This window comes from Colias eurytheme, chromosome 14 (genome assembly GCF_061535395.1).
Source record: "Colias eurytheme isolate Ceu_HAF_F1 chromosome 14, ilColEury1 Martin Lab GWU primary, whole genome shotgun sequence".
Taxonomy (NCBI): domain Eukaryota; kingdom Metazoa; phylum Arthropoda; class Insecta; order Lepidoptera; family Pieridae; genus Colias; species Colias eurytheme.
Window position 1 is genome coordinate 9,638,921 of NC_142993.1, and position 26,184 is coordinate 9,665,104.

At 30.8% G+C, this 26,184-nt stretch overlaps 1 protein-coding gene and 1 long non-coding RNA gene across 2 annotated transcripts in view; both read right to left on the reverse strand.

Annotated features, from left to right (window-relative positions):
- Positions 1–26,184, reverse strand: part of LOC149903047 (uncharacterized) — a 176,385-nt gene that overhangs the window by 8,073 nt on the left and 142,128 nt on the right. The gene's annotated exons all lie outside the window — the stretch shown is intronic.
- Positions 2,303–25,616, reverse strand: LOC149903050 (organic cation transporter protein). The gene is made up of 3 exons (XM_090109458.1): positions 25,471–25,616; positions 6,002–6,113; positions 2,303–4,020 (listed from the first exon to the last, which is right to left on the reverse strand). The coding sequence occupies exons 1-3, from the start codon at positions 25,511–25,513 to the stop codon at positions 2,532–2,534; spliced, it is 1,644 nt and encodes a 547-aa protein (XP_089965584.1). The 5' UTR covers positions 25,514–25,616; the 3' UTR covers positions 2,303–2,531.

Consider the following 26,184-nt stretch of genomic DNA (forward strand, 5'->3'; position numbering starts at 1 on the left):
AAATATGGGCATTAAAAAAATTTGTGAACTTGATTTCTTGTCAATTTAAATACGTTACTCTATTTACACTGATATGAACCGAATTGATTTGACATCAAAATATGAATCATGTACGTGACGAAAATCTAACTGAAAAACGATTATCTAACTGAAAAAAGATTTAAAAAATATACCTATTTATAATTTTTTCATTATTTGAACAAGTTCCATCTAAAAAGGATTAAAAAAGCTTAAATGAAACTACATAATTCTAAAACATAAGCAAAAATAAATAGGTAAAAGAGTGAGAAAGAAAATAATACACAGGAATATAATATTTAAAATTTATTATAGTTGAAAACACACTGAAAATTTATGTTTCGTAATTTCAAATACAAAATAGTATATAATATGCAGTCTAATATCTTATAAAAAACAAATGCTTACAAAGACAATAGTATGTATGTATAGTACGCCTGTAAAATTAATAGATGTAAATGAAGAGAAGTAGGATTAACTTCAGTTTTATTTTGAAATTGTTAAAAACATGTTTTTAAAGATCGAAAGAAAAGAAAAGATAATTTTGTTGTTAATTTTGAAAAGGTAATTTCAAAAATTAATTCAAACATTACTTTTTCTACGAAGTACCTAATGTCATTTTAGCTACTATTAAGTATGTATTTCGTGGTCATGCACAAAAGCAACCGCACCGATTTGCAATTTATCTACTTTAGACCAATTACTTTAAAAACTTGTTTTTAACGTATTTTATAACTACCTATATTAAATAATATTGGCTACATATTTATTTGTTCATGCATAAAATTGCCACTTATCAAAAGAAACCTTGAAGACAGTACTTCATTACGTACCTATAGGTACAATCTACATACTAATTACTAATACTATAAAGTTCATTTAGCATCAAATACCAATATGAAATATTGCATTTTTTTAAACGAAAGAAGAGAAGTCCTTATTTAATTGGTTGTAAAAACAACAATGTATATTGTAAAAACAACGAACAAAGCAACACTAATATAAATAAAAAGGTACAACAGGAAAATTTTAAGTAACTAGTAAAAGAAAATCGTACTCGGGCTAATAAAAATAACCAATCAATTTATAATTAAGTACTTTTGAGCATCTAATGCCATAAATTCCTTAACATTTTAGATAAGGCCCTGCCTCAATTATTTAATGTTTTATTTGAGCTTTATAAACTTCATTTACTACGCTATATGAACGATGTGATGGTAAAAATAATTTATAATGAATTGCATGTATAAAAATGATAAACTTACCTACATCTATGATTGCAATAACAGTCTTTATTAAACCGTGATGTATCCAGACTAAAAATATTACCTGTATTTTATAAGCACCCTAGCCTAGTATAAACCGTAAGTCAAGTAGAATGGTAATTTCATTCCTACAGTCAAAGACCACTTTAATTCGTACCAATGTTAGAATATTTTTTGTATTAATTAATTTATCGCATACTCATGAAGTGAAGTCCCATGTCCCCTGGTGGGGTAAGGGGCAGATGCATTATACATCTGTTTCACTGATCGATTTTCTTTAGGGACAAGTAGGTGATCAGCCTTCTGTGTCCTACCAGACCAAGAAATTTTTTTTTTTCGTCTCCACCGGAATCGAACCCAGGACCCCTCGGTGTTACGCTCACGCGTCAACCACTGTACCGAGGAGGCGGTCAATCAATCAATCAATCGCATACTCATAGACTACATTAAATACAAATTTTGGCAAAACACATGTTCATACTTCAATATAATTTACTCCATCGTAAAATTCAAATAGATAATGGACGATTTTAAATTTTTAAGACACAATTAACACTACTAGGTACTTCGTCGATTCAAGATTGTATATAAAACATTTTGATAAGGAGATATTGATGTAATTGTGTTTGTAATTAATTTACTGATTATAAGATCTGTAATGTCCATATTTTGGCAAATGTTACGATGGAGTAGGTAATAAAAGCCACTATAAAACGAAATCACTAGATTCATTAATCCTAAAAACCAATTATGATTTTAGTCGGTATATTTTTAATATGTCAAGACTGCTACATAATCTTAACATCAACAACCCTGTTATACAGTCCATAAATTGTATAAAATTTAAAAAATCCACGAAAAATCAAAACGTTTAATGATGCATTATTCCTTATGATAAAGTCTATTATTATTAGTATCATCCAGTCTAAATTAATCACCTGACTAGATAATTAATATTTAATTAAATCTAAATCCAAAAGCAACGCTAAGCATTTCTTATAACCATTACTTATATAAGTTATAACTCAAATGCTTTTGTGGGTGTAAAAATTGTAGAAACCTCAAATTTATAGAATACTTAATATTGTTCTGAATTAACCTAACTATTTCAATAAAATCAAAAGTAAGATAGAAAGTTTCGACGGTTAGCAAAATAACTGAACAGGCAAGAAAAATATGAGAGACAGTAAGTAACTAGAAAAATTGACTGGGATTATCATGGCAGTGTTTGTTTCATGTTGTACATGTTTATTGCTTTTTCTCTTCTAATGGCACCATGGTCTCGGGTAGATCGATAGAGGCATCGCTCATACGTCTTCCACTACAATTAGTGAAACAAGTATCACCTACTCCAAATTTTTCGCCGTCTTCGATCGACTGAGGTAGATCGCGACCCATTGTTTCAGGCAGATAAAATGTTGAAAACCCTGATAGTAGAGCTAAAAATCCAAATATGATTGTGGGTATCTTAGGGTTTAATGTATCGAGCAAACTAATTAATGGTGTCAAAGCACCCGAGACACTAGCACACATGCTTCCCAAACCGACTCCTGAACTGCGTACAACGGTGGGGAACAATTCAGCGGAGTATTTATAAATGATGGAGTACGATCCGGATATAAATAACTTACCAATCATTACAACCGCTGTAGCGGCCGTAGACCCGTGCGGTAAGGCAACTACTACTAAACAAGAAATACCACCCAATAACATCATCGTACTGATCAGCGCTCTATGCCCAACTCTGTCTAAATAGTACATAATTATCACATAACTTGGCAATTCTACTATGCCCATCAAAAATATAATAAAGTAGGGATTTCCATTCAGCTTCCCAGTATTGAGTGATAATCCATAATACACCACAGAGTTGGCGAACCAGCATCCGCAAATAATCAAGGTCTTTTTAAACATATTTGGCGACTTGAAAAGGTCAGCAGTTCCAGCCGATTCCTCATTTGCATATTTAGCATTCGTTGCCTTGCAGTTCGAGACAAGAGCGGGCGTGTCCACAGTTTCAGACGATTTATTCATTTTTAAGGCTTTTTCGATTATGGCCACGCATTCTCGAGCACGACCTTGTGACCACAACCACCTTGGCGATTCGTCCATTAAAAACCAGTGAGGCAGAAGAACAACGGCATGCAGCGCGTACACAATTTGCAAATAAAATCTGTTATCAATTAGATATCCCCAACCAGCTAAAAGCATTATCCCAACAGCAAACATTATTTGAAAGGTTACACCGCAAATTGTTCGTCTGCTCGGTCCGACCAGTTCCATAGTCAATACGAATCCTGCAATGTATGACCCAGATCCGAATATTCCATAAAGGAAACGTATTGCGACAAATGTATAATAATCATTTGAGAATGCAACTGAAGCTCCAAATATCAATTGAAGAATTCCCGCCCAGACGAATACAGTTTTTCGGCCTATTTTATCACATAGGCGCCCGAGTACAACTGACCCGACGACAACTCCAAACATGTACGCGGTTTGTGCAGCGGCTCCCATCCAGCGTCTGTCGCAAACGAAGTTCCATTCTATACCACGGGAGGAAGTAAAGTACTGTGTATCAAATACCCATGAACTGCAAGTTTCCAATGTTTTGTTTTCGCCATACATTTGACAAGATTCTAATTTCCCATGGTCGTTTAAAGGAATAGAATTGAGTACCAGCGAAGAATTCCAATTCTCCGTGTAATTGGAAGTGTCCACTCCGTCTAGGATGCATCTGAAATATCATAATTTCGTATTACTATAATTAACATCTATTTATAAATCACACATTAATAGGTGTACAAGCTCTGTGCTCAGTGCATAAATTTTAATCACAATATGTCCTAATGAACAAAAGTTTGTGCTATTTTCACGAAGATTGAAGAAAATAAATAATAATGGTAGGTAAAGTTAATGGTAACGTAAAGATTTTTGTTTTAGTTTCACGTGTTTTGTTTAATGACCTATGAATTTATATGAAAAATGTACCAAAGCGAATTTGACATAAATGACCCCTTGAACGTGATAACAGATAAAAAGCACATAGAGTGATTAGTAGCATGCAATAGATGATGAGATATTAGACCAAATATTAGTCATGTAGGAAAGCAATTTTGCAAGTTATTATATGAAGCAAAAGTTAATCGTCGCCAGAACATATTTAGCTTAAATGGAAATATACTCACATGGGATAAACTAGACAGCACCTTGGAATTCACTCATAGGAAACCTTAAGGAAACATATACCAAAGCCGATACAAACAGTACAAAGTACCTGATGCCTATATCAAGCGGACTGTACAAACCAAATACCTCGTCTTGACTCAACATATTGTATTAAAATTAATTGATAATAATTGCATTTGAAATACTTGAGAGGAAAGCCAGGACCATTCAGGGTTAATAGAATTTTGCTATTTAGAATATTTCTTAAATAAACTAATATTAAGCATAAATAAATTCCTGACCATAGTATTCAATCATTATTATTCTATGCTAACTGTGAGATTTTACTTTTGACAATGGCCCAGATGTTTTTCATTAAAAATAATAACAGTGTGATAGGTATAATTTTATATTTTCTTAACTTATAATCTTGTAATAACATTTATGCTAGCTAACAATAATACGCACTTAATATACTATTCATCAATATGTACTAACTTTCAAACCTGGAATTAACAAATTTTATTATGAACTAAACCGTGGTTGTAATTGAATATGATACTTATTGTATATTTACTTAATCATAATGTCATTCTTTATCTATGCAAAAACAACCATAGCGTAATTTTCATGAAAGTTAAAAATAACATGCACATGCCAGACAAGGACAAATATAATATATATATAGCCATCACTGTAATGCGTTATATATTTGGAAAAGTGGATAAATACATACATATGGTTGTACAATGTACATGCATGTTTAACCTGTTTGTAATTATTGAAGTCTGTAACTTTTAAGCTACATGCCAATTGATTTTATTTCAAATCTTTACCTTAATTTCTGATTTAATAATATCTGATAGAAAATATCTGAAAAATTAAAAATAACACCCTAGAAAATGTCTTATTAATATTTTTTGTTAATTTTATTTGAAATGTTTCAAAAGTAAAACATGTTTGTATTTTTAAAACTTCCATAAATTTGTGTGTTTAGTGTCCTGTGTCAGTGTGTTATATTACTATTTTACGGTTTGAATAAGTTTCTTCTTGATTCGTTCCCTTCTCGACCTAATTATAAAGGATTTCCAATGAAAATAGCGGTAGCCATTCTATTTTCGTTAACATGCAAATGTCTCGTCTAAAATGCGTAACGTGTAACATCGTGGAATCGTTAATATTCAGATTTAGAAATAGGACATTTGGGAGAAACGCATTGTTTTCAACTCATAAACTGGAAATTTATAGCCTACATAAATATAAATACTTAGGTAAAGTCGCGCCCATCGCTATTTATTTCAATGTGTTTTATGAAACATGTTAATTTTGTATTTTAACGTATTTCAATTTTGTACATAAAATATCAAAAGAATTATGAATTAATTGATACGGACCTCTGAATTCACCGATATAATTGTATACTTCACCATTCGTGGTATTAAATTTTAAACTGGTATTGATGTACCGTCTATTTTTTATCTGTATGTGTATTATATAGATAAAAAAATGAACTAAATAAAGGATTATGTTATCTGTATTATATTTATTACCTGTGGTCTGGTACAGCGGCCACAGTGACTAAGGACAGCATGTGAAGACCGGCAGTCATTGCCGCCAGGATATGGAGAAAGAACTGGAAAGCCTGGTACTTTCCGAAGTCCCCTGGAACGGAAAATAATAATTAACTTGTGTTTAACTATGAATTAAGTTTATGCAGATTAAATATATTTCAATGAACATTTTCATCAACAATTTGTTTCTCTTTCACACAAAATTGGCTGAACCAACGTGATTATAAATATTTACGTGATTATGAATATTTAGCGAAAGCAATAAAACGATTAGATAGATCCCAAATATAAATCATCATGCAATCTTATTACCTACCTAAAATAATACATCGACTGATGTAACAATGGTAGTTATTCCTAAAGGAGATTACTCAGTAAGCATCTAAATAATTCTGTGCCTCCAGTGAATAAGGGAATAACTCAAAAACAGCACTTTTCAGGAGAGACAAAAAACTATATATCAATACTAAATCTTTATTAATTCAAAATTTTAAGCTTGTATGTGTAAGATATGATGTTAGACTATATTTTTACATATGAACACATATTGTAACAACCCCATAAATATACTTTTTTCGTGTTTTTTTGTAGTTGTGGCCTTATGAACGAGTACTTCATGGAATAACTCAATGTATTCACATACTTTTTTTTTACTCTTTGCAATGTAACGACTTATGCCCTTATGCACTATGTTCATAATCGCACAACACGACTTATATTATTGCCAGTTTTGGTTTTATAGAAATGATGTGACTTATTATGCTTGAAATTTGTGTACTTTATGACTCAATTGAGGCATTTTAGTGGAAAAACTATGCACGTAGCTTGAAAAACGAATGAAATCAACGGGTTTTTTATCGTTATTAGATAACAAAAACATAACAAAATTTAGGTATTTATGCATATAACCCTAGAAGTCCAATCTACGTAAATTTGACGTATGAACTCTTCTATATTTACCATCGAATCGCTGACAAATCCAGAACCAACTTATTAGCCGTCTAGACCTAGCAGTACATAGTTGGCTCATCCAGGTAAATTCCGCAATTTGGTTGTGAAGAGGATGTTGTGCGTCATTTTGACGTATAATTAGGCTTTTTGTAACTTTTAAGATTGTTTCAAATTTTTATTTTGTGATTTATTTCACATGATATCTATAGATTGAGTACAAAATGGGATCCAGACAACTTTTATACTAGGACGAAAAACCTTTAATTTTAGTAAATGACGATTATTGTCCTCCGCTGGATTTGGACTTCAAGCAAGGGGATTGGGTGGCTGAAGATGTTGTCCGGAGTAAAACCGAATATGTTATGGGGTTTTGTTACCCATGTATAATGAAAGTCGTAGATTGTAAAATAAACCTTTAATCGATCTTTCAATAATACAGTACTATGTTGTTAATGCTATACAATGTTTCACCAGTCACCACAATGAGTCTAGTCTGTACAGGTTAGCAGGAGACAATCATTGAGTATTGGTATTAAATACGTATCAACTGCGTATTGCGTTTTGCGTATTAACTATTGTCCTAGTGAAAATTAATCGTCGAATCAATTTAAAATTCGATCAAGTGCGTTCCGTTTCGGAACGCCACAGATAATAAAAGTGGCAACGCCACAATGTCATGGTGGTTGGTATACATTGAGGATACAAGCACTATAAAGAGATAAGAGTAGCCCGAAAACCATATTCCTGTATGTTCAGTTAATACAGGAAAAGTTATAGGTGGTCAGTGGCGATATTTTACGGCATGATATAGAATTTTAACAATTTCTATATCATATAATATTAAAATAATGTAGATAAATAAAGAAAATACAATGAGCCGCAAAGATTTTATGAAAAAATTAAGCACAGATTTGAAGGTGCCTTGGATGCAAATACGACTTGTGGCACGCACTTTGAAGAGACTCTACGTGACAAAAGCCCAATTTTTTTCAAAATATGTGGTACCAGAGTATCCATAAAATGTTTACGAAAATGCAGGACCAAAGAAGTATCGATATTGCGGATTTTTTTCCTATAAAAAAAAGCAAATTACCAAAGCACAGCGGCTAAAACGCTATATGCGGAGAAAACGATATTCATAATTGTCAAGACTGGTTATAAATACTTTTTTTTATGCGACTATTATAGACTATAGTATTATTGTCTTGATTGTTGTAGTTAGATAATTAAAAAAAAAAGATTAAAAACGAGTTATTTTTTAAAAACTTACCCAATTATAAGAAGAAAATATAAGTTTAACATTTTTGTTGGTTTTTTTTTAGATGATTCAATTATCGTTCTGTATTTATATAAACAATGAGTATAATATCATTAAATGCACTTAATGTGTTAACTGTATTTTTAATATCTATTGCAAAAAGTAGTTAATTTCCATAGAAATATATTAGTATCCCAAGTTAACTGATAAATACCTTTTTTTAAAAATATAAAGATTTGTTGTTGGAGATTTATTGAAAAAACGATTTAAAAATAATAAGGAATAGTGTGTGTTGTTTCCGTGCAGTATTCAATTAATAGACCAATAGCAACACGGCATTAATGCCAAACTGTCTCATGTCGTCACTTGAACCAATGACACTAAAAGAGTTGTTCCTTTATGCTCATGTTAGAAAAATGACACAAATGCGTTTATACTAAAATTGTGTTAGGACTGATGGAACAAAATGAATTAAGTCTTTATTCAAAAAGTATAACTACACATACGTCTTTGTGTTCGTGGGTACTTTTGACTCGAGACGAATAGTTCCTTTGCGATTGCCTAAAATGATGGATAAGGTAACTTATACCGTTAATCACACCCTACTTATACCGTTTGGGTCATTCGAAAAAATGGGTTAGGACGCAGCTAGAGATATGACCTTTTGATATGTTGTGTATTTTGACGAGCTGAATCCAATGGTGCAATAAAAACCAAAGGGAATAACTCGTCTTACTCCCTTATTCACTGGAGGCACAGAATTATAGTATGTAATAAGTTTCTATATAGCTGCTCGTTATTGCAGTAGGAAAATTCGATACGCTTAATACCTAGCAACTAGCTGTACATAGTACATTAGACTTTATATTCCAACGCATATAAAACATGAAATATTGATAATAATGTTTGACAAATTTTCTATCATCTAGATAATCTGTGTCAAAAAGAAAAATAAAGGATTATTGTTTTATCTCTACCGGACATCAAATAACATAAAACTTCCGTCAAAACTTTATCAATAAACAGACGTGAAAAGTGCACAAAAATGTCATATTTTATTTTATCTTACAATTACAGGTGTTATAAATTCATGCGACAACTAGACACCGGCATTTACATTAAGTAATACGTGGAATTACAAATCGGAAAAGGAAATTCCAATCACGATTAAACCTGTTGATTTTAACGCACGGTTTCTCCACACGATTTCTATAAATATATGTATATAGAAAATAGAATCTCATATAATATGACATCCTGTTGAGATAATTATGTACTCAGCACTTTATGATAACCCTCTGGGCCTTTGCTTGACAGAGCTATAAGTGAAGCAAGGTTTAGACAAACAATAAGGAACAGGATATTTATAATTAATAGCTGCACCGCGCGGTTTCACCCGCGTGACCCCTTCCTGTTGGTCTTAGCGTGATGATATATAGCCTTCCTCGATAAATGGGCTATCAAACACCGAAATAATTTTTCAATTCGGACCAGTAGTTCCTGAGATTAGCGCGTTCAAACAAACAAACTCTTCAGCTTTAAAATATTAGTATAGATTAATGTGTAGGTTATGGTTAAGAGATGAATGAGATTATTAAAAAATGTTTTATTGTAATAAAATGATCTTTTTGTCTGGAACATCTCGAATCATCTCTTCGTCAAATTATTTTCTCGTTATAGCATCATAGGTACGGTATACAAACTTATTGCTATGTTTGTAAAGGTTAAACTAACTAATTCTCTAATAGGTTGTCTCTACCAATGTTAGCTCTACAACTTGCACATGACGTCAGAATAAAAGACATAATAATAGGGTAATCTTTTAGGGCGCTTGTGCACTACAAGGAAATTTACCGTCCGGCATTCCGATTTTTTACGGTCCGGTGTGGCATGAAAAAACCCGATGAAATGCTTGTGCACCTGTCCGTCTTTACTCGGATCAGTGCGGTACAGTTCAAGGAAGTTTGGCGGTATAATGCTATCATAAATGATTGTTTTTGCATTTTACAAGAAACGATTAAAAATAGAGAAGGTGAAATATTATATTACTTCGTTATAATAAAAAGTAAAGTTCCGTAAGATATTTAAAATGCGTGTTTCACTTATTTATTTTAATCGGTGACGAGGAGCTAAAGCTATCCCCACTTGAACTTTAACTTACCAACACTTACTTAGATAATAATTATAGGTCAATGCTTGGTCAATGTATATAAAATAACAATACCGACTTCTCAAATCTCATTGCCAACTAAAAGAAAGTAAAACAAGAGCTTGCTTTCAATTGGCATATGCAGTAAAAACAGTAAAATCCAAGCAAGTGGGCATTTGAAAACAATTATACCTACAGCGACTCGTAGACACAAAAAACCATCCGGAATAGGGAAAAGTAAAATGTCGGACAGTAAAATTACGTATAGTGCACAAGCTAGTATATAGATTAATTGCGTGCCATACCGGACCGTAAAAAATCGGAATGCCGGACCGTAAAATTCCTTGTAGTGGACAAACGCCCTTACAGTCTGTCGCGTACGGAAAAACTAATAATGTAATAATGTGTGTGCTTATGGTTGAATAAATTATTATTCTTCTTTCTTTTCTTTTATAATATATATAAGAATTGTTTCATACAGCACAATGTATGTTACATTGTAATAATAAAGAGATGTACTACGAAAATTTTAGGAACACCTAACTATATTTAAATTTTCTATTTATACATAGGTACTTATTTAACATACTATTTTATTATCTAAATTAAGACAATTTAACATTATTTATATAACAAAGATAGACTTTATATCACGAGTTCAAAGAATTCTCATAGTCAACATTTAACTAATCTTATTTGCATTTGCTTAATCTCAGATAGTTTAATATTTTGCAGAAAAATAATGAAATAGTAAATTATATAATGTAGTCAATTAGTTTTTCCTATTTATAAATAAAAGGATAAGTATATCTAATAATTTCGATCAATTTGTTCGTTCTATTTGACATTTTGTTTACATTAATAGCATATAATATTACTGTAGAAAAAACTCAATTACTTGAAATAAGCATAAATAAGTAATACACCTATTAGCTACATAATATCTTAAATTGGGTTTTTGGCATGAAGTTAAATTGGATCGAATATTTACTATTATAGGTAGCAGGATAATGAGTTACACATTGACCTTTCGGTAATCGATTATTTTATTTTTTTAGAAACTGCTGTCACGTTTTGTTAGGAACGTAATAATTAACAATACCTATAGGTAGTTTATAAAAGGTAACTATGAATTAAAAAAAAATAGTAACATTAATGGTTTTCTTTTTATAAAATGAATTATAAATATGTACTTCTTTAAAATATTGAGAAGTTCTATTTTTATTTACTTGTTATAAATTTTATATTACTTAAATTGATCTAAGCAAAAGACGTTACCTAAATGAAGAAGCATTATTATTTTCAAAAATACTAACTTGCTAATAGACATCGATGCTGGAGTAAAGAGCATCGTAATTTATGAGGATATTCAGTCGTTAACCGTAATCAGCCACTTACACAATTTGCGAGTGAAGAGAGCTCATTAACCCAATGATAACTGCTCCAGCTCGAACCATAGCGAATTCAAAACATAGCAATCGATAATCTGTACATGAAAATTTTATTATCTGTATTCTGTAGTTACTGTATGAAAACTATAAAACGCGCGCTTTGATTTTCTAGACAAAAAGTTTTGGTAGACTATAAATATTGTTTGTTGACTGTGATATGTTATTTTAATATTATAAAGTTTGCTTCAAAATAACTTTATGCGTAAAATTGTGGCCCACTTCCACAAGGGCAGACGCTATTTCGCTTAAATGGTAATAGGGTAATTGTTACAATGCCAAGGACTAGCCAATAAAAAGTACCGACAAATTCTATCAAGCAAATTATTTCTTAACATAAAGGTGTTATTTAGTCTATACTACTATTTTAAACCTGAAGAGTTTGTTTGCTTTAACGCGCTAATCTCGGGGATCACCAGTACATAGTAACTCAATGGGAACCACCGACCACGGGTTCTATTTGACAATTTATTTCACTGTTAGATAGTCCATTTATCGAAGGAAGGTTATCGGCTGCAGGTACATCATCACGCTAATAGGAGCGGAGGAATGCGGGTAAAACCACGTGGCACAGCTAGTATGTGATAAAGGTTTAGTGATAGACTACTGAAGTATTTTTGGACAGAGAATTGCTTTGATGCTTTCTCAATTTGGCTGCGTGATTCTAATTATATGCTTTAAAGTTCGCTGAACTACATTAACCTATTTTTTGTAAGAGCACGTGATTTTGGTTTTATTATTTAAAATGGAACAGTATGTTAAATTTCCGTATCAAAATAATTTGATTTAGAAATATTTGTTTATTCATATATATTATGTTCTACTTTTCTTTCTTCTTAAAATATATACCTATTTGAAGATTTTTATTATGATTTATGAACATAGTTTACAACAATATTATCGCCCCATACCAGTTAATCGTACCTATTCATCGATCGCTGAATGAATACCAAAAGTTATATAAATACTGGATGGCAATATTTTTAAAGAATGTCTTTTGTAGCATTTTGAATGTGTGTCGGAATAACTCACAACTCAATCTATAAACATTATCCAATTTTTGTGCAGTCTCGTAATGACATACACAATTAAATATCTTTATAATTATAATATCTTAAATAATATTTTATCTTAAATACGTGAGTTATCAATAGGTACTAGGTACTAAGCCTTCGTGCATGATACTCTTCGTACGTGCACTGATATAAATTCATCTCAGATTTTAATTTTGTCTTATTTTTTTTAATTTTTGGTTTTTATAATGTTTTTAAAATATTTATTGAAGCATAAATAGTGAGTGGACTCTAGGTTGACTCTTTTTCTTATCTACTTTCGTTATGTTCAAGCAAGTTTGTAGTCAAGAACTTCACATAGAAGAGAATATAGATTATAAAAAAGAAGTGCAATTATACATATATTACGAATAAAATTAATTATAATATATAGTAATAATTAAATCTACAAATACTTATCTCTACAATAAGATAATATTGTATATTTGCAATAACAGAGAATTATAAGATTAGATCTTTATAATAATACAGTAATAATAACATGTTTTGCTTTTAGTTCCGTAATATAAGAAAACTGACGTTTATTTAATCCATTTGCCAAAGCTTTTTAACGACCACGTGTATGTCGAAGTGAAATGAGAGAATTTGCATTTTCATAAATAGTCAGTTTTGTAAATTTATGTCTAAATAAATTACAATTCAGTAAAGCTAAAATATATACATCCATTTACTTTACATACATTAACGGAAAACGATAAATTAACTTTACATTAATTTATAAAAGTGTGTTAATATAGCTTTAAAAGTTAGGTTTCATAATCTATAAACTAAATCAAATAATAAAATAAAACTAACTATATAATATAAAATAAGGAATTATTTTATCAACATTGCAACGGATGTAAACAAATTATCTTTGAAAAATACTAATTATATTTAGTTACAGAATAACTTATCATTGATATATTATCAAATACATGCCACCGTACTAAATCTGCATAAATACCTCAATAACTCTACCTGCCCTTGTATCGTGATGCCTAAAACTCAAAACTTTATTTATTTAGACTTCTTCTAGAAGTACTTTTGAATCGTCATAACAGTTTTACAATATAGGTACATTAGCGGTATAGAAATATCCAGAGAGGCCAGAAATATCTATTGTGTAAAAACAACAGCGCCATCACTTTTCAAAACTGGAATTAATATTGCATCATGGTATCCCCCTGGTAATTGTATTATATAACTTAACTTGTTCAATATTCAACATAGCAGTCACAAGTATGCATCTTAATTTAACATAACAATAAAACTTACGTGTCAAATCCATTACAATACAATTTAACTGTAAAGCATTTCATTCTTAATGCTCGGTTACAATACGTAGAGAATTAATATTTTAACTAAATAAATTCGTTTATTACAATTTATAAGCAGGTGCAATACAGGTGTACCGTGTATGACAATGTTTACGTAACTCAGACCTTGTTACGTTTAAGTTACCAATGTCACGAAAATTACAAGCTTCACACAAAGAGAAACACAATTCTACAATTGATTTTCTTTATTGAGTGATATTATTAGCAGAAAAATTACGAATAAGTACTTATTTTCGGAATATTTTAACTGACTTCAAAAAAAGGAGGACTTTCTCAATTCGACCGTATATAACTATATGATTTTTTTAATAAATTTGTCTTAGATTCATATGGTTTTCCGTAAGTAACTTTAACTGCATTGAAAATGTGAAAATTGTATCTTGGAATGTTCATTTAAGATGTACCTATCTATATATCTCATCTTACTAGTTAGTTATAGAAAAATAATAAAGATAAAAATATTTCCTACGGAACCTAGTACATAGGTAGTACTTCAAGTTCTAACCAGATATTTTTCTATTTGCCTGTAACATAATATGAACCGCAATGCGCTAGTGCCTCGCTCATCTCATCTTGAAATACTTGAGTAGGTATCGCAAAGTGTGTCAACGATTACACATTAAATTATGTACATAGGTTACCAGAATTACCAGATTTAGCACGTGTCTCATTGCAATCAAAATTTGCACATCAAATAAAAATTTGCATTTCATATCTAGCTCTTAGAAACTAATGCCTATGCCTGATGCCGTACAGTTTAAACCTGTGGTTTGAACTTACTAAAAGACTGAAAAATATTACGTGTTAAATAGTTATACATACATAAAAAATATTCTTATTCTCTCGTCTCGATCTCGTTAAAATTAATGTCACAGTTTCCTTCATTTTGACCGTTGTTTTTATTTCCAATAAAAGTTTTTAATAATTGAAACCACTGTCGATGTGTGGTTGACGTCAACGCAAAACAAACATAACATACATTTTTACCACATGAACATAATATGATCTCGATTCCTTATAATGTTTATTTTTATATTATATATTGTCATATTTGTAATTTCTTATATAAATTATGAAGTTTAAAATCGTAAATATCAAATATTATGTTTGTTGATCATGTGTTGTAAATAAATAAAATTTAAATTTGATATTATAGACGTTTGGTAGTTTTCCAAATTCTTAACAGACTATGCAGTTGTTTCCTTGTTTACTTTAAGTAGGTATGTATATAATAATTTAAAATTATTTGGAATACCATTGTGAATATAAATGAGGTAATAATGTAGAACAGTAGAAATCTTATTATCGTGACATGATAAACAAAATGTCCTTCCATTAATATAGGCTATCTGTGTGCCAAATTATATTGAGATCGATAAGTCTTAGTAATTAATGATATGCTAAAAAATTATAATTGTGAAAGTGTGTCATTTACTGAATTAATATACTAAAGCCAAACAAAACCCTCGTAGTCGTCATAGAAATTTCATGAATGAATTTCTATGAAACGAAAAAGAAGCGAAATTCTTAATTTTTTATGGTCTAATGAATATAAAATCATATCGATTACAAGCAACTTCGTGAGGTTTTAATAGAGCAATTTTTATTCGCTTTTACAACATTTTTCATTCGCGCTCCTAATGGTCAATGCGTGATGTAATAATATAGCGATGATTAGACTCTATGCAATACAAAACGTGTATGTAATAAAACTATGATAAAAATTTATATTGATAACTCTAAATCTACTCTACATCTTATTTTGGCGCTCTTCCTTTGATTTAATTTAACATTAATCTTTTGCGGTTATCTTATATATAACTACGCACTCGGCACTGTGCATGAAATAAATTTAAAACAATACAATGTATTTCTTTTTAAATCTGAAATATTTGTCAAAATCACACATTTTAACTTATTAGCACGACTGTCAAAGCGTATTTAATTATGTGACAAACAACATAACAACATCACCATAAAGAAAACATTTATAATTATTACATGTACATATTTGTTATGTTTAAAGCGTTCGGATAAGAATGTTTATGTGAAGAATCTACACGTCGCTGATAACGACGGCCAATGCCCTCCCACCCCCTATAAGGTAACTTATGAGCAAGTACAAGCGTTGTGTAGGTATTTGTGATTGAGGAATGTTGCACTTAACAGACAAGTAATCCGGCAATATCAAGATAAATTGCAATGCTTGTACCTTGTGACAATTTTATAGGTATTTTATTCTTTTAGGCGAAATAGTATGGTCGGAAAAGTTTATCGCGGCGAATAAGAACGTGCGCTTTTTGAGGAAAGTTGATAAAAATAATTAAGGTTACTTTTCATTTAACACGTTCGCTGCATTACGAGATCTATCAGATCCCTTGCAGGACTTTCGTTTTGTGCGTTGAATATAATCGTGTTTTTTCACTCCTTGCGGGAGGGTCTAACTTGTAAAGTTCTTTAAGTATGAGTAGGACAAATGTACATATTTGCTTCCTACTAAAAGTTGAGTTCAATAACATTAAAAAATAAATTAGAGATGGATTAGGTCCCTAACGCACAGTACTGTAATTATATTCATTCCTTGCGTTAGGAGATATGTCGGTACTCCTGGAAACGTAGGCCTCGTAGACGCAAGAGAGGGAGGGTAGGCGGCGCGGGCGCTACTTGATTCGGTTTAGTGTTGTCCTAGCATCGATGTGGGAGCTCGCTCGTTTTGGAAATAATACTCGCGTATCTAGGTGTTGCTTATTTTTTATAAACAATGAGTTCCTTTAAAAGAAAAAAGTGTAAAAAATCTATTTATTTTGGTGAGATTTCTAACAAACTCAAGCTCAAACATTTTATTTATTCAATTAGACTTCTTCTACAAGCACTTTTGAAACGCCATTACATATTTTTAACATTTACCACCGATTCGGAAAGCAGTATCTACGGAGAAGAACAAAAAATCAAAGCCGGATTATACTGCTGCATCGTCCAGTATAATAAAAATTTTGGAAAATGTTCGGAAAACGAATTGTTACCATATGCGCGCAATGCAAGCAATCAATTTGCTTACCATGTATTAATGAAAAACACTTTGCATAATTAATTAAACTATAATATTTCAATCGACAACTGACATTCCCATCACTACTTACTACACATATTGAACTATCTTCGGTTGCGGTACGAGATGCAATAGATATCTAATTTTTTTTTTTGGTATTTGTAGTTTATTCAAATGTCATAACTGCGTGCGAACCTAGCAAAATATAAAACAATAGACTATCTTTCATCCACAAAAACTTCAAAGTATATGTCATTGTTTTCTGGAAGATATAAATTATTTTCAAAACTGTATCTTTGGGAGACTGATTAGGTCTCAAACGCACCAAAGGGTGGATAAGTTTCGAGATCTTTTAGGTCTCCAAAGCACCAGCTGAAAGTTCTTTGATAATGATGTCGCAGTGAACGTGTTAAAAAAACGTTGCCAGTACTTGTATATATGTTCATTTTCATTTCAGTTTATATTTACCGTTACGGTGTGAAGTGAAAAATTTATATTGTTAATACCCAAGTTTTATTTTACCCCTATTGAGTTTTGATATGATTGATTGATTTAATGAAATTTTAAAAATCAAAAGGTTGGGGGGAGTATGTGGTTCTTTATATTAGCATTTATCACGTCATTGATAGAATATAGAGCTTAAATATTATCAGTTATCTAATTTGTTTCTCCAATCAATCTACTAGATTCATTATGGCCTATACCTACCCATATAATAAGATGAATTCAATTTTATTGAACCCTCTATAATAATATTCAACGTATTTAATTTTCACGCTATTATAATAACAATTTTCATTATTTACACAAATGCGTTCTACATTTTATCTACTATGTATGTTTAACGCATTTCAAATGAATTTAAATAGTTTAATGCTATTCAGTAAATTGTATAAAACATAAATTGGGGCATGTTTACATACATAAAATTAAATGTACCTTTACCTATACTTGGTGATAATTGAAATTCCTCTCTGCTTACAAAATGAAAGTACTGACATACATACTATAATATAGTGAATGGGTATTGCGTAGTGACAGCTCCAAATCTTATTAAACTGTGACTTATCATAGATAAATTATCACTATGCAACGAAGTTTGGACTGCGATAAATACAGATATAATAAATTATGTAAAATCGAATGATACACGCGTTATTTGCTCGGCATTGATTCAATGCTAGATGTGTTCAATATCTTGATATAATCATAATTAAAAAAGGACTATATGTATTTGATCATTAATAAAATTGCTAATTTAAATGATATACTTGTCGGAGAAAGGTGTAGAATGTGAATCTATTTTCTTTTCGCGAATACTGAAAATTTCTTATATCAACGCGCAACTATTATAGATGTAAATAAGTAATTTTACGCCATTTACACACTATTTATGTGTAAATATTTTCGTGTAAATAATTTGTTTATACAAAAGTGTAATGAGTTTTAATTCACATTCAGTTGACACCCTAATTATAACGATATGTTAATCGATTGATTTTATTGAACACTGGTGATTTTGGTGAAGGTAATTCTTAGCACGTTTTCAGATTACGTCACGAGATCATGAAAGCGTGACCACTGCAAAAGGTTATTGCAGTTATATAATACTTTTTATCGATAAAACTTTTTTATTCAATTATTTACGTCCTTTAGTGACAAATTCGTATTATTTTGTATTATATTTTTATATAAGAGACTACTTTTTTTGGGTGAAATTAAAAGACAATCTCACAAATAATAAATAGAACAACACCTACGCATATAATTCTGTGCCTCCAGTGAATAAGGGAGTAAGACGAGTTATTCCCTTTGGTTTTTATTGCACCATTGGATTCAGCTCGTCAAAATACACAACATATCAAAAGGTCATATCTCTAGCTGCGTCCTAACCCATTTTTTCGAATGACCCAAACGGTATAAGTAGGGTGTGATTAACGGTATAAGTTACCTTATCCATCATTTTAGGCAATCGCAAAGGAACTATTCGTCTCGAGTCAAAAGTACCCACGAACACAAAGACGTATGTGTAGTTATACTTTTTGAATAAAGACTTAATTCATTTTGTTCCATCAGTCCTAACACTATTTTTGGTATAAACGCATTTGTGTCATTTTTCTAACATGAGCATAAAGGAACAACTCTTTTAGTGTCATTGGTTTAAGTGACGACATGAGACAGTTTGGCATTAATGCCGTGTTGCTATTGGTCTATTAATTGAATACTGCACGGAAACAACACACACTATTCCTTATTATTTTTAAATAGTTTTTTCAATAAATCTGCAACAACAAATCTTTATATTTTTTAAAAAAGGTATTTATCAGTTAACTTGGGATACTAATATATTTCTATGGAAATTAACTACTTTTTGCAATAGATATTAAAAATACAGTTAACACATTAAGTGCATTTAATGATATTATACTCATTGTTTATATAAATACAGAACGATAATTGAATCATCTAAAAAAACCAACAAAAATGTTAAACTTATATTTTCTTCTTATAATTGGGTAAGTTTTTAAAAAATAACTCGTTTTTAATCTTTTTTTTTAAATTATCTAACTACAACAATCAAGACAATAATACTATAGTCTATAATAGTCGCATAAAAAAAAGTATTTATAACCAGTCTTGACAATTATGAATATCGTTTTCTCCGCATATAGCGTTTTAGCCACTGTGCTTTGGTAATTTGCTTTTTTTTATAGGAAAAAAATCCGCAATATCGATACTTCTTTGGTCCTGCATTTTCGTAAACATTTTATGGATACTCTGGTACCACATATTTTGAAAAAAATTGGGCTTTTGTCACGTAGAGTCTCTTCAAAGTGCGTGCCACAAGTCGTATTTGCATCCAAGGCACCTTCAAATCTGTGCTTAATTTTTTCATAAAATCTTTGCGGCTCATTGTATTTTCTTTATTTATCTACATTATTTTAATATTATATGATATATAAATTGTTAAAATTCTATATCATGCCGTAAAATATCGCCACTGACCACCTATAACTTTTCCTGTATTAACTGAACATACAGGAATATGGTTTTCGGGCTACTCTTATCTCTTTATAGTGCTTGTATCCTCAATGTATACCAACCACCATGACATTGTGGCGTTGCCACTTTTATTATCTGTGGCGTTCCGAAACGGAACGCACTTGATCGAATTTTAAATTGATTCGACGATTAATTTTCACTAGGACAATAGTTAATACGCAAAACGCAATACGCAGTTGATACGTATTTAATACCAATACTCAATGATTGTCTCCTGCTAACCTGTACAGACTAGACTCATTGTGGTGACTGGTGAAACATTGTATAGCATTAACAACATAGTACTGTATTATTGAAAGATCGATTAAAGGTTTATTTTACAATCTACGACTTTCATTATACATGGGTAACAAAACCCCATAACATATTCGGTTTTACTCCGGACAACATCTTCAGCCACCCAATCCCCTTGCTTGAAGTCCAAATCCAGCGGAGGACAATAATCGTCATTTACTAAAATTGAAGGTTTTTCGTCCTAGTATAAAAGTTGTCTGGATCCCATTTTGTACTCAATCTATAGATATCATGTGAAATAAATCACAAAATAAAAATTTGAAACAATCTTAAAAGTTACAAAAAGCCTAATTATACGTCAAAATGACGCACAACATCCTCTTCACAACCAAATTGCGGAATTTACCTGGATGAGCCAACTATGTACTGCTAGCTCTAGACGGCTAATAAGTTGGTTCTGGATTTGTCAGCGATTCGATGGTAAATATAGAAGAGTTTATACGTCAAATTTACGTAGATTGGACTTCTAGGGTTATATGCATAAATACCTAAATTTTGTTATGTTTTTGTTATCTAATAACGATAAAAAACCCGTTGATTTCATTCGTTTTTCAAGCTACGTGCATAGTTTTTCCACTAAAATGCCTCAATTGAGTCATAAAGTACACAAATTTCAAGCATAATAAGTCACATCATTTCTATAAAACCAAAACTGGCAATAATATAAGTCGTGTTGTGCGATTATGAACATAGTGCATAAGGGCATAAGTCGTTACATTGCAAAGAGTAAAAAAAAAAGTATGTGAATACATTGAGTTATTCCATGAAGTACTCGTTCATAAGGCCACAACTACAAAAAAACACGAAAAAAGTATATTTATGGGGTTGTTACAATATGTGTTCATATGTAAAAATATAGTCTAACATCATATCTTACACATACAAGCTTAAAATTTTGAATTAATAAAGATTTAGTATTGATATATAGTTTTTTGTCTCTCCTGAAAAGTGCTGTTTTTGAGTTATTCCCTTATTCACTGGAGGCACAGAATTATACGGTTAAAGTTTTACCTTAAAATACAAAACATTAATTTTTTTATTAATTGATAATTCCAACACTATGTGGTGTTACCTGGAGATTTCGAAGAAGCTTCTCGAAATAGAGTAGACTCTAGAGCTAATAGCTTAATTTACAATTTAATTTATTTAAATATATTCGTGCCAAATTGACCATTAACATTATTGTAACTAATAATTTGATGATCTTGGCTTGCACGTCAGTGGAAATGTATGATTCAATTTGTCTTTATGAATACATAATGTTATTTAATATATATACAGGGTGTCCCGCTCTTGGTATACTAAGCGCGAAGGAACTTGTAGTTTTGCATACACTGATCACGTAAAAAATGCTTTAAAAAAAAATTACGTCCAAAATTTTTTGCTAAATTTTTCCTGAAAATCTATGTTTTCTTCTCTAGCTTCGCGCAGCCGGCATATACCGCTTCTCTAATATGAGCATTTTATCTATGAAAACATAATCTTAAACGATAGCTCACGTGCTGGTGGCAAAGTTGGGCGGCTCGCTTGTTATGGGTGTACACATAGAGTTTTAAGAATTCATCTATTTGAAAAAAAAATGCATCTGGAATTTTTTAATTATTTTTTTACGTACTCAGCGTATGCAAAACTATAACCTCCTTTGAGCTTAGTATACCAACAGTGGGACACCCTGTATATATACAATATTTCAGGTCAATGAGCGAAGCAAAACCTTAAAATTTAGTACGTATATTTTATATTCTTATATAAATATATTATTAGATCTAAATTTAGTTTGCTTAAAAAGCTGATGTGGAGTTGCTAATTGAAATTCAATAATTCATACATTATTTTTGAATTGAATGCCTCAATAGAAGATACTGAAGAACGCTGTAAGGCTATTGAACAACGTTATTTATTTAGATACATTTGAAATGATATTTAAGCAAACATGTCTTTAAAAAGAAGAGATTGAGTAATTATATATTACCTATTTGTCATAATTACTCTGAACAGGCGACGTCGCCTTTCACAGCTATGTAAATAAATAATAGAAACACATTTTAATTATTTTTAAAAACTTAATTGTTCAAGCTCGAATACACCTATCATTAAATAATTGATTTCTCATCAGTCGTCACTAATTTATATCGAAAGGCCTTGAAAACAGTCGGTTGTCGGTAAGACGTCAATGCTTAAACATGGCACATACATATTATAATGTGCGTGAAATACATGGCAATTGTTTTACTAACGGTAAGTTTCTGTTCTGTACATAACTATTATAGAATTGTGTAGACTAGGAAACATTTAAGAAGAACACAATTTTAAAAACATACAGATTTTAAAATGATAGTCTGAGTAACGATACTCGTGAAGTGATAATAAAGTCGATCGGAACTTTGACGTTTTTTCTTCCAATAGGTTATGTTTTACGATTAAAATATTATTGTGTGATATAGGTACATGAGTACTAAATGTATTTATATAGGGTGTGTGCTGGTATCATTTAATATCATAATAAAGGTCAAGCTCCGGTTTCGATTCCGTTTTTGTTATAGTGATAATGGTATAAGTTCACAGTACAGTCGTCATGTTTCCGATAACAATTAACATGTGTATTACTCAATAGTCACGAATTATTCACGTTGAGGTATTATTGCGAATGTTATTTACTATTTACTTGTAAGGTCAGAAATGACGGCAGTTTTCCTAACATCTTAATTTAGCGCCCTCTGTAGGAAACTCTCTACAGATTTTGCTCTATGATAAAATTAATGTAACTCGATGTTCCATGAAACAGTTGGGGAAGATGATTTTCAAATTATTTATAATAAGTTTCGCATAAGTTTATAATATCAATATATAAATATTTAGTTAGTCTTAATAAAGAGGTCAGAAGTAAATACTTTTAACTCATAATATTTTTATTTTAACATACTCATTTCACGATCACGTTGACCTAATATTTCTATTTATATTATACATTCAAAAATTTTATAGTCGAAACTATAAATATTTATCTACTATATTTAACTACCTACGTTTAGTTTTCCACAAAATGTGTAGAGATAGAAATAGATAGAAATAGTATGACACAGTACTATTTCAATACTGCTTATTCCGCAAGGGGAAAAAATCTCTACCTGTACTTTCGAATTCTCATCTGCACTCAGGTGGACAGCTTGCAAGTGACGGCATAGTGCTGAATCTTATTATTTTATGCTCTTATGCGTTCTAGATAGGTCACCTGGTGGTTCAAATGACCCATAACTTTTTCAACATGGGCCTGTCAGTAGTCTATTATGTTTTAATGATGAGGTTTTTATTTAAAGAACTGTATAGGGACAATTTTTTCAATTGCTCTACTTTAATTAAAATATTTAATTTGCTGTATCAAAGTTAATTATTATTTAAATTAAAAGGTGAAAGTGAATATATTTTCAAAGGGAAAAGTTTATACCTACATACAAAGTGAAGAAAGAAATAAATTACAAGCAAAATTTAAAATGTTACCTATGGTATGGCTATTTCAAAATTAATTTACACGTAATTGTTATCCTTGTTAATTGGAATTGTGTTTATGACCAATCATTGCATAATGTTCATTTCTTATTTAAATATTATTGTTAAAAAGATAATAATTACTGAGATAAATCATAAAAAAAGATAAGCTGCATTTGTACACACAATACTCTACATTATACAACACAGGCAATGTTGGTACTACTTAGTGCAAAAACTATGTACCAACATTCCACTAAATAATTTCGGCACAAAATTGCAATAAAAGAAACAAATAAACAAACAAAGGATTCCAGGAAGCTGTTGTTTATTTATACGATTCCGTTAGGTCGTGAGTTCAAACTACGAATTCTGCGATGCATAAAACATGTGTTGAACGCACAAGTTTGATGGGAAATTTCTTTGTTAATTTCATTGATATAAGTATTGTAACTTATTTTTTATACTCTATAAGTAAGATAGTGATCTGTATGCAAGTGAAGTCTCATTCCGTTTTCAGGCGTATTGCAGATATTTTATTGCACTAATCGATTTTCTTTATCAGTGTAGGCTCAGCAGGACTCAAGTCCTGTATGAATACAAATTTTTATTTGATATCAATGAGGGAAAAATTTTTGACTACAAACTACAAACGATTAGACTATTGCTCTTAGATTGGGATCTACTATAAATCACTAATGAGTGCAAGCTTATAAATTATTATATAATAGGTATTGTATGCAGGAATTTATCGTATGTAAAATTGGAAGACATAACTGTTAGGACTACAATCTACATATTTTGTGATCGCGCAAAATATAATCTAATAGTTTTTTTTTTTCAATATTGAAAATGTAGAGTTCCCTCATACATGTTAAATAAATGTCAAATAATTAATATAAATTAGCATAAGTCACAACTGATTGTTAACTAATGAACATTATTGTTTTAAATCTTTTAAATTGTTTTTGTGACCGTGAATAAGCAATTAAATATACTTCGAGGATAAATAAAGTAAGAAATAAAATTCCGAGTATATCGATATTCATAAACCTGTCGCGTAATGCGTATAGTTTTCCGTGATTTAATATTATATCGATACTTAATTTATCAAAAAAATGTATATTTATAGAAACTTTATTGCAGGGCTTTTAAGTTAGTTTGCAACTATTTCAATATCACGTTTAAATCGCAGTAAAAACTCATAAAAAGTAATTACAATAATTCAAGTACGAAAAATGAAAGTACCACTGACCGTAATTCCTTATAACTTAAAGCATTCTCCGAATCCAACATATGCTTCACATTCACACACGTATCGTTACAAATCCCGCGCGGAATGCTAAAAGGGGACTCACCAAGCTTTCCCATCATTTCTTCGAGCGCGTGTTCCTTATCCATGTTCCCGGTTATTTTCAAAGACTCCTGTAATCACATGAACTGTCAGCGTTGACGCCAGCGCTGTGTGGCGGCGGAGGTACGAATGAGCGGTATCGCGACGCGGCGCCGAGCGCGGGCGGCAAAAAGCTGCTCTTATCGCGCCGTCGACAACATAACCTAACACCACGTGTTCTGTGATAACGGAAAGTTCGACTTAGAGTTAGGATGCTCCAAGTTTTCCTCAAAGTGTTCTAATTTGACGTTTTCATACGATTTTGCTTAGAGACAATTGTTATTTAGCTTGTATTCGAATTAAATCGCGACTCTATCACTGATTTAAAATTAAACTAAACTAAACCATTTTAATTAAAATTAATTATAAACACAGATATAGGTACGCATGGTTTATTCAATATTTATCTAAACAAAGATTTAAATTTATTTTTTGTGATTTTGAAATATGACCACTGAATATTATAAAGATGATTAATTAACGTAACACACGTTCTAAGAACAGATAAAATGTTTAATCTGAACATACATACATGTATATCAGATAATTATAAAATAAAAAACCTCACACAAGATATAAACGCACCTAAAAATTTTAACTGCAAATTTTTATACACATTTCATAACTCTGTTTTCAGTTCACGGTCAAACTACATAAAAATTATACTGTACATTATCGA

Coding starts and splice junctions, on each gene's coding strand:
- LOC149903050 (XM_090109458.1), bottom strand. CDS start 25,513: ATGGATAAGGAACACGCGCTCGAAGAAATGATGGGAAAGCTTG. Junction 6,114..25,470: donor AGAAATGATGGGAAAGCTTG/GTGAGTCCCCTT, acceptor TTTCCGTTCCAG/GGGACTTCGGAAAGTACCAG. Junction 4,021..6,001: donor GCCGCTGTACCAGACCACAG/GTAATAAATATA, acceptor ATGATATTTCAG/ATGCATCCTAGACGGAGTGG.